General features: G+C 47.9%; 1 protein-coding gene across 1 annotated transcript in view; it reads right to left on the bottom strand.

Annotated features, from left to right (window-relative positions):
- Window positions 1-4,072: 4,072 nt before the first annotated feature.
- The window catches only part of THBS4 (thrombospondin 4), a 44,412-nt gene continuing 38,690 nt past the window's right edge, over window positions 4,073-9,794 (bottom strand). The window contains exons 16-22 of the mRNA XM_028114525.2: window positions 9,460-9,653; window positions 8,307-8,485; window positions 7,632-7,680; window positions 7,338-7,534; window positions 6,544-6,716; window positions 4,664-4,803; window positions 4,073-4,134 (exon numbers count right to left, since the gene is read on the bottom strand). Of these exons, the coding sequence (XP_027970326.2) occupies window positions 4,073-4,134; window positions 4,664-4,803; window positions 6,544-6,716; window positions 7,338-7,534; window positions 7,632-7,680; window positions 8,307-8,485; window positions 9,460-9,653 (994 nt within the window). The remainder of the gene's footprint in view (window positions 4,135-4,663; window positions 4,804-6,543; window positions 6,717-7,337; window positions 7,535-7,631; window positions 7,681-8,306; window positions 8,486-9,459; window positions 9,654-9,794) is intronic.

The raw sequence follows: 9,794 nt of genomic DNA, 5'->3' as shown, positions 1-9,794 counted from the left end.
ACTTGTTAATTTTAGCCCTTCTGACTGGTGTGAGGTCGTATCTCATTGTTTTGATTTGGATTTCCCTGATGCTGAGCGATGTTGAGCACTTTCTCATGTGTCTCTTGGCCATTTGGATGTCTTCTTTGGAAAAATGTTCATGTTTTCTGCCATTTCTTGATTGGATCATTTGTTCTTTGGGTGTTGAGTTTGATAAGTTCTTTATAGATTTTGGATACTAGCCCTTTATCTGATATGTCATTTGCAAGTGTCTTCTCCCATTCTGTCAGTTGTCTTTTGGTTTTGTTGACTTTCTTTTGCTGTGCAAAAGCTTTTTATCTTGATGAAGTCCCAATAGTTCATTTTTGCCCTTGCTTCCCTTGCCTTTGGCGATATTTCTAGGAAGAAGTTGCTGCAGCTGAGGTCTAAGAGGTTGCTGCCTGTGTTCTCCTTTAGGATTTTGATGGACTCCTGTCTCACGTTTAGGTCTTTCAACCAAAATACCATCAATCTTACCCTGCCCACCCCCATCCTCTGGTAAGTACCATTTTACTCTGTTTTTTAGGAGTTTGACTTTTTTCGGTTCCACATATAAGTGATATCATACATAAGTACTTAACTTTCTCTGACTTATTTTGCTTAGAATATCATGCTCAAGGTCCATCGTGTTGTTGCAAATGACAGGATATCCTCCTTTCTCATGGCTGAACAACATTCCATCATGTATATTTACCACATCTTTTTTATCCTTTCATCCACTGATGGGCATTCAGGTTGTTTCCATATCTTGGCCATTGTGAATAATGCTGCAATAAACATGGGGGCACAAGTATCAGGTTGAACTCCCGTTTTCCTTTCCTTTGGGTATATGCCCAGAAGTGGAATTGCTGGATGGTGTGGTAGATCTATTTTTAATTTTTTGAGGAAACTCGATATTGGTTTTCATAGTGATTGGAACAATTTGCTTTCTCACCAACAGTGTAAAAATGTTCCCTTTTCACCAGATCCTCACCAGGCCTTGTTGTTTCTTGTCTTGATGACAGCCATTCTAACAGGTGTGAGGTGATAGCTCCTTATAGCTTTGGTTTGCATTTCCCTGATGCTTGGTGATGTTGCCTATCTTTCCATGCCTATTGGCCATTTTGATGTCCTCTTTGGAAAAATGTCTATTTAGTTCTGTCCATTTTAAAATCAGATTTTTTGTTATTGAGTAGTATGATTCTTTATATATATTGAATATTAACCCCTTATGGATGGTTTGAAAAATTTTTCTCTCATTCTGTAGGTTGTCTTTTCATTTAGTTTTTTTTTCTGTGCAGAAGTTTTTGAGATTGATGTAGTTCCATTGCTGACTTTTGCTTTTGCAGTTTGTGCTCTTGGCATCATATTAAAAAATAATTATCACCGGGGCACCTGGGTGGCTCAGTCGTTAAGCGTCTGCCTTCAGCTCAGGTCATGATCCCAGGGTCCTGGGATCGAGCCCCGCATCGGGCTCCCTGCTCCGTGGGAGGCCTGCTTCTCCCTCTCCCACTGCCCCCGCTTGTGTTCCCTCTCTCGCTGTGTCTCTGTGAAATAAATAAAATCTTTAAAAAAAAATCATCATCAAGACCAATGTCAAAAAGCTTTTCCTATATTTTTTTTTTTGGTACTTCTCCATTTAAAAAAATTATTTATTTTAGAGCGAGAGCGTGTGTAGGGGGGAGGGGGCAGGAGGAGAGGGGAAGCAGACTCCCAGCTGAGCTCAGAGCCTGTCGTGGGACTCGATTTCAAGACCCTGAGATCATGACATGAGCTGAAATCAAGAGTTGGCCCCTTGACCAACTGAGGCACCCAGGTGCGCCCCACTACTTCTCCATTTAAACAAGAAGTTTTCTGAAAGTTTCAGGCTTTCTACACCGGTTCCCGAGATACGGAGGAGGGGTGACTAGACGTGAGACAAGATAGCGTGCCCAGCCAGTTGTGTGCTGGTAAATGTTTGACAGTCAGCTCTCTGGTGCCCTGCTTTGTAGTGTTTGCCCATTTCTGTGGTATAAATATTTCCACCATGGCTAATCTCAAACTATCAACAGCTTGACAACTAGCTCAAAAAATTCCTCAAAACTCAATGGTTGGCTCTCATGAGCTGGTGAGTGCTGGCTTCAGCACATCACTGGATCTATTTGCTCTCTGTATGTAATGACTTTTGTCTTCCCAACAATGTAATAAGCTCCTTAAGGGATGCAATTAGATTCTTGATCTCCAGCAGGCTGATGGTACTGTCATGGTTATAGACACAAAAGTACCGATTAAGGAGACTTTCCTGTGGATACAGTGCTTTCTCAGAACAATGACACAGCGAATAGCAGGGAGACTTGGGGGTAGGGAGGGCACAGGAAGCCTGGCTCCTCTTTCCACCAGCCTCAGGAAGGCAGTGGAAGAGAGAACATGGGAGCCACAGGATGGTTTCGCTAAGGAAACCAGGCTCACCGAAAGTCAGATCAAGATACTGTAAGAATTCATCTCAGATTCACGTCCAGATCTGGTCAACACACCTTTCCCTTAGAGATTAGTGTATTTCCTGTCCAGGATCTGGTATGTACTTCGATGATGAGAATGGAATCTCTCAAGAAGTGGGTCTGTAGTTTTCATCACAGACTGCCTAGGAAAGTGCCAAAGACTCAGTAAAAGGGCATTAGAATCACTATAAAAGTCTCACCTAACTGTACTGTTGATAAAATGGGTGGAAGAGCTCCTAGAGTCCCTAAGGGCTCAGGAAATAATCACCTTTCACTGAGATACAAAAAGTGAGGAAAAAGGGTAAGATCGAAAGAGGATAATCTCTAACCATGTGAACTTGGCCTTCTGAGGTTTTTCGGGACGGGGAAAGGTTTATAGGTGTAGAACCACAGACTGGATAAAGCCCGTGACTGCAGCATGGCACAGAAATCCTTGGAAGGCAGCTCCTGGAGCAAAATCCCCCTGGGAGACGAAAAGTGTCGGCAGAGGGAACAGTTGGTAGACAGGCCTGAGTTCCGTCCACTCACTGACAATCTCGAGGTAGGAGACCCAGCGTTCTGCGGGACGAGGCAACATCTGTCTCTAGGCTTTACATGTGTGGGCAGATACCTCGAAATCCTCCATATCTCATACTGGTCATGCATATGCCATTGTATTTTCTGCCTCCTGAAATCATGCTCAAATTGTGGCGACTGTGTCTTTCCTTATTTAGGATTTAAGAGACCTCCAGGAATTTGAAACAGAATTCTTGGGGAATTTATAAAAAACTTGCCAGGATCTTTGCCTTACAAATGGAATGGTGAAAAGGCTAGTGTAGAGATGAGGCACATCTCTGCCCTGCACTGATGTGATGTCATGGATACCATCATAGCTGAAGCTGTTTCAGTTGTAGTAGGGCTTATAGGATCCATCTACACTACTGTCCATGTTACTTAAGAGGCAGCCAGCCCGCAAACACGTACTGCATATTTACTGTAGCCAGGTACAATGCTGGGCATGGGGGAGACGATGATAGTTAAGACAGGGTCCTTTAGCTCAATAAGCTTACATTCCACTAGGGGGAGCCAAATCTATTAAATAAGCGTAACAAGACGTTGAAGGTGCGGGTGTGGACGGACGGTGTGTGGTGTGGGAGAGGGGGTCAGAAAGGATTGGACAAATTTGCTCCAGTATTGGTCAGGAAAAGTCGTGTTTTTGAGGCTCCTATGCCAGAAGAGGAAGGCTGCTGATGGCACTGTTAGGCTTTTCTGTGAAGCTAAGCTGGAGTGACCAAAGAGACCTCTGGCCTGAGCCTTCTGCCTCACGCACTTGCTCAATCTCACTGACCCCATCTGAGCAAAAAGGATGTCCCTGCAAGTTCAACATGCATCCCTCAGAGAACGGCACACACACCATCAAAGCCTGAGCCACACGTAAGCAATATCTGAGTAACGTGCTTTTTAGAAATTATCTCTTCTTTATTGCCCCATTCATATAAAAAGTTTGATATATCTGGACTGGTAAAAGAAAGCCACAGTGTATATGAAAATAGTTGTACGAAGTTAAAAAATATATGGCTTTAGTGCTTGGAAAAGCAGTTACGGATTGCTTCCTTGGTTTAATTCTCCAGGTGATCGAAATTCTGGGTTTGAAACTCTTGGAAGTCCTCTGGGATGGTGTCTGCAAACAAAAACAGGCACGAAGGGGTTAGGAAGGCTCTTTCCCCTGGAATTCTGGTCCGGCTTGTGCTGTGCAAGCGTCCTGTAGGGGTCACTGCCAGCCCGAGCAACAGGCCCCAGAAGGCTCCACAGCCATTTTCTACCTCAGGCTGCTTTGCAAATTGTTGGCTTAAAGCCCAGGAGTGCTCATTCACACAGGCCTAAAGGAAATTAGCAGGCAGAATGGATTTTGAGTGTGATTATGTTTGAGCCATAGGAAAATAAAGGCTGCCCGTAAATTAAATCTGAATTTCTCACTGAACCCCCAAATCCTCAGCCAAGCAGTTAAATTCAATGAGTCTCAATTTCCTCATCTATCAAATAGGGGGAAGAAAAGATCTATAATTTACTTCAGTTACACAGAGATGGTTACATTTTAATGAATATGGGGCTTGAGCTTTGGGCTTCTGGGAGGAAAATGTGCTATAAAAATAAGGTGGTATTATTTAATTCTAGTAATAATATTGTATAGTAACAAGAAGGTATGTTACCATTGCAGCGATACTTGAGGTTGGACCAAATGATGTTTTCTTGGGAGAAGCAGAACACGCCAAGCCGGCCTCCACGCATGGTGGTGTCTATGGTGACCCCGGAGTCAGCCACCAACTCGGAGCCTTCATAAAATCGCACTCTGTAGACAACACAGCCCAAGCTGGTCACCATGAAACTCAAACCAAGGTCAAGGTCAGACCCACTTCTTTGCGGTTTCATGATCCATTTTTCACAGGCCTGGACTGTGCTCTAGCTGTTGCCCCTTCCCTACTAGATTGGGAGCTCCATGTGGTCAGGGACTGTATGTTCACGCCCTCCCATATTCTCTCTCTCCAAAGGCCCAACATGATGTTGGGCACAGAGTCCAACTTGATGGGTACCTGCTGAGGAGTTAAATCACAGTATGACCCAAGACCAAGACACTTGGTGACCTCACTGTCCTCTGGGTTACCTTGTCTAGACATCATGCTTAAAAACCACTGCTTTTCCTTTGGTCTGAATGATAGACTCTGGTAGAATCTCAGAATAGTGATCCCCATCAGGAGCAGTAGTGCTCTGTAAAGAAGGCTTTTAGAAATTTGTGGGGACATTTCTGGCTGTTTCTCTGGCATTTTATGACAGAAGCCAGGGATACTGAATGGCTTGCAAGGCCCTGGAGAGAACAAGAAAAACTTGTCTTGCACCCTATATGCTTTATGGAGTGTTCCTCCAGACACTTGCGTAGGTGAAGAGCCCAATTATAATTATCTGGACCTAGAACTGAACTTCCTTTTACTTGTTTACATTAAGTATTTTTTTTGCACTGTTTTAATATATACTGAATTTTCTGGGGTAAACTGAGAAATTATGGAGCACTTTGTTTTGCTTAAAAAGAGCTGTTCTCCCTTTTAGACATTAAGTCAGAGGCAGAACAATCTGCATTAGAAGGTCACTGCTTCTATTTCATGTTGTGTTGTGGTGTAGTGGTGTCTAAGCATTTGCGTGATTTTGTTATAAATTACTATTTTTCTATTATAGGTGTTAGGGATCAGATTGTATTTTCTATGATTTCATTTTGGGACAGAAAAGGAGGCATTAGGCTTTGCAGGACTGAGAACGTGATCGTCTTACTGTGCGACAACAGTACATTGGACTTAACGTCTCACAGAAGAACAAAATGTGAATTAGCCGTCAGGATTTTTTTTCCTGCGAGGCTGCCTTCCTGCCCTGGTCAGGAGATAGCAATTGGTACTCCTTTCTCAATGCATTACGTAAACCAGCGTCAGTGTTGTTGATTTGCAAGTTTGAGGACCGACGAAGTAAGTACGTGGTCTCAATTTCAAGGATTCAGCCAAAGCCATCCATTGCTCTTGAGAATACTTTTTAGTATTTGTTTTTTTAATAGTCCTAGAGGGAAAGGAGGCAGATTGTATGGGCTCACATGAAGATCAGTTCCTGCCACGTGTGGGAAGACCTGGCAGCCCAGAGACCAAGAGCTCTAGGCACTGCCTTCATAGCGTTTCTAGTCCAGCAGGGAAGAGACTGTGAGGGACTCACCACAATAAGCCGCCATCCAGGGCAGGTGTGGATGGGAGGCTGAGCCGGAGCTCCCCAGTTGAGCCCCTCCATCCTCCAATGCTGAGACCACTTCCCCCCCCGCCCCCATCTAGAAGGTCCCTCTATCCCCACCTTGGCCCTAATGTCCAGGTGGTTAGTCTGAGCTTGGGTGTCTCCTTCCCACTTCTTTACTGTGGGCCATAGCCTGACATCTTGGAAGTCCCGGCATGCCCTTGGAAGCCATCCTGGGTCACGACTGCTCGGGACAGCAAAGGCCTTGTGATGCAGAATGCGGGTGGGCTTTGCTTCAGGTGCAGGGTGAGGAGACAGGTCCTCCACGTACCTGATGTAGCCCACCTGGGGCCTGTGCTGCAGGAACCAGCGGTAGGATACCTTGTCCTTCCAGCCCACATTCCTCGAGTCCTTCCACAGCAGCCGGACCTGGTCACTGGTGTCCCCAGTGTGCCACAGGGAGTTGCGGAGATGCTCCCCGGGACCGGTCTTAGACTTAACAGCCTGGAAAGGCCATAGGCAAGGTTTTAGAACAGAATGCACAGCCCACCCTTCCTGGGTCCCTGGGGTGGTGACTTCATGGTTACAATCTGGCTGCCTTGGATTTAGATAGCCCATAAACACTTAAATGCCCTTTCTACTGAGGTGACCCTTAATCCTTGAATCCTCAGCACTGGCCGATACCCCATTAACCCATTCCCTGCTTTTCCATCTGTAAATCCAGTGCTCCCCACATCTGTCCCATGAGTGCTCTGAAGTCTGCCTTTTCTCCCAGCAGGAGGGACAGAGACAGCATCTTGGCCCTCCTAGCCAGAGCTAGCCCCAGCTCGGTAACAGATGAGCCAGTTTCCGGCATAGTGCACCTGCTGACGTGCCCCCGGAGCTCCCCCAACTGGTGATCCCCACTCGGGCTGATATTCTCCCCGTCAGTCACCCAGAGGTTAGGATGTGGCTTGTACGCAGGAATGAAGGCAAGGCCCTGGGTGGGCTCTGGCGTTCCCTGCCCTGAACTCTAGCACAAACCCCTCAACTTCACAGATGAACTAAATGCCCTATGGAAGAACAGGACTTAAAAGGAGGGTAAAGGGCACAGAGGGGAGATGAGTGACTGAGAACAGTGGCTACCTTCAGCTGGATGCCGGGCTCGGCAACAGCCCGGAACGGCGTGGCTTGCCAGTACGTCTGCTCTGTCTGCTTCCACATGACCACGTAGAAGCTGGAGCTGTCTTGGTAACCAAAGATGAAGCCGGCATAGTCATCGTCTGTCTGGGTGTTCACGTGGAAGGTCCCTTCAAAGTCAACTCCGTTAAACGCCGTGTACCCTGGAGGGATCAGAAGCGGATCAGAGAAGCGGACCAGCCACGTGAGTAGCTGCAAAGACTGGATTCTCGCCACATGGTGTGGAGGCCCTGGACCTACCTACTGCCAGGCCAGGATCGCTGTTCATGGTCTGCACAATTTCCATGCCCTGTAGAGAAAGTTGAAGGGGTTAAGGGCCATCGTAGGGGGTGGAGAAGCTCAGAGGAGGTCCCGAGCCTCCGGCGCACTGGGGAGTGGTCAGCGTGTTCTGACCTCCACACAAAGACTGCATTATCTGAGCAACTGCTCTACCCTATTATGTGCTCCAGGAAAGCACAGACTTGTGAGGAAAAAAAGAAAGCGGAATAGAAATAATTTTGCTAGAACTGTAATGAAGGGTCTGTTGAATCAGCTTAATTTTGAGAGAACATACACTTCTAATGAATGTGACTTGCTGGGTAAAAAATCCAAGCCTCTCTGTGCCTGCCTTCTGGAGTTTCCCAACCAGGAGGAGGTGGGGGAGAGATCAGGAGCATGGCTCTAGGGCCAGACTGCCTGGGTCCTCATTCCAGCATTCCCAGGCACTCCCTGGGGTGCTCCCATGAGCCAGCACTTCAGATGGATGCGGCTCCGTGTCACGTGTGAACCGGGGCTAGTGGCAGTGCTTTGTCATAGGGCCACTGTGAAGAGTCCGTGCAGTGTGGGATGGTGCACCCTCTCACGGTTACCTGCTTCTCCCAGAAGGGCCTGTGCTGAGAGGCAGAGCTGAGCTGCTGCCAGCCACGTGGCACATACCTGGTTCAGGACTACCCAGTTGGGATCGATCTGGGCGTCCCCTTCAGGGTCCAGGACCACAGTCTGGTAGGCTCTGAAGTCGGTCAGGGTGACCTCTGCATTCTCCGGGCAGACATCAATCCGATCGATGACCTGGTCCTGGTCAAAGTCTGTCTCACAGATGTCTCCCACGCCATCGCCTAAGTGGGGTTCGGGAGGACGAGAGGAGCTGGCTACTGCCCACACACACCACGGCTCCTTGCCAGAGACAGGGCTGGGCAAGGAGCCGAAGGGAGCCCATGCTCCACCTCCAGGGTGACGGTTTGCAACCCACGTGGGCAGAGGAGCCCAGAATTAGCCATGGCTGAGGTGGCCCCGGGCCCCACCCTGCAGTCTTCATGGTGAGTTGGTAAGCCCCACTGTATGTGACCAAAAGAATTTCCTGGGGACAGAGTGAAAGGCAACTGTTCAAAACTGATCTTATAAGAAACCTTGCATGTTCTCTGAGGACACTGAGGTTTACCAACTGGTGGATCTTAAGGCTGACCTTACATAAGCACATGTCTGGAGCACTTTCTCTAGAACGTATGAAAAACAGGGAAACTACTGTCGCCAGAGTGTCTGTAAGATCATAATTTCTGCTGATCCTGAGGCTGAATCTGGCTCGTGGTATGTTTTGTGCAGCTCACATGGTATTAACATACTTGAATTAAATACTGCAGAGCCGTGGATGGACATGCCTCACTAACTCGCCATGTCCTCACTACTCTGTCTCATTTCTGGCTTTGTGCATGCTTTTCCTTATCGGCCTGGCCCTCGCAGCCCTCTGAGTTTGTGAGCCCATCTAAGCCATTGGCTGCTGTGCCCTTCTCTCTGTCCTGCTCCTCTTCTGTGACTCCTGGTGGAGAGGAGCAAGCAAGATGGTGGAGCAGTTGCCCAAGCCCTTTGAGCAGGAGCATACGGCTGCTTCCCTGTCCCATGTGACCTCATCCCAGAGCTCCTCAGAAGCTGTAAAGCAGCCCCTCTCTGAAGAGTTAGAGAACGGTGTCCACCGGCTGTCTACTGTCCACAGAAGCTGTGGCTGCTCAGAGAAGCTCTGGGAGAGGTGTGCTGCCGTGTGCCCGGCTGAAGGGAGCCTGGGGGTCCCATGCAGCCCTGGGCTGAGCCCACTTACTGTTGCTATCCTCCTGGGCTGGGTTGGGGACCAGCCGACAGTTGTCTGGTCCAGGGGGCACCAGGTCTGGGATGCCATCATTGTCATCATCATCATCACACTCGTCGCCAATCCCATCCTTGTCAGTGTCCAGCTGGGCGCTGTTAATGACAGTGGGGCAGTTGTCGGTGCTGTCCTGGTGCCCATCTCCATCACTGTGGGAGAAAGAAGAGGAGATGTGTGGCACCGGTGAGCAGAGAACAGGGATAAGAAACCGAGTGGGGGTTTGGGAGCTTGTCTTTTGTCAAACCCCTATGTCTTCAGACCATTCTCCTACTTCCTCATCTTGTCGAAAC

This window comes from Eumetopias jubatus, unplaced genomic scaffold (genome assembly GCF_037043125.1).
Source record: "Eumetopias jubatus isolate StellerSeaLion01/CBP00866 unplaced genomic scaffold, mEumJub1_p1.0 scaffold_5, whole genome shotgun sequence".
In the NCBI taxonomy this organism is placed as follows: domain Eukaryota; kingdom Metazoa; phylum Chordata; class Mammalia; order Carnivora; family Otariidae; genus Eumetopias; species Eumetopias jubatus.
This window is presented reverse-complemented; position numbering and strand designations above follow the sequence as displayed.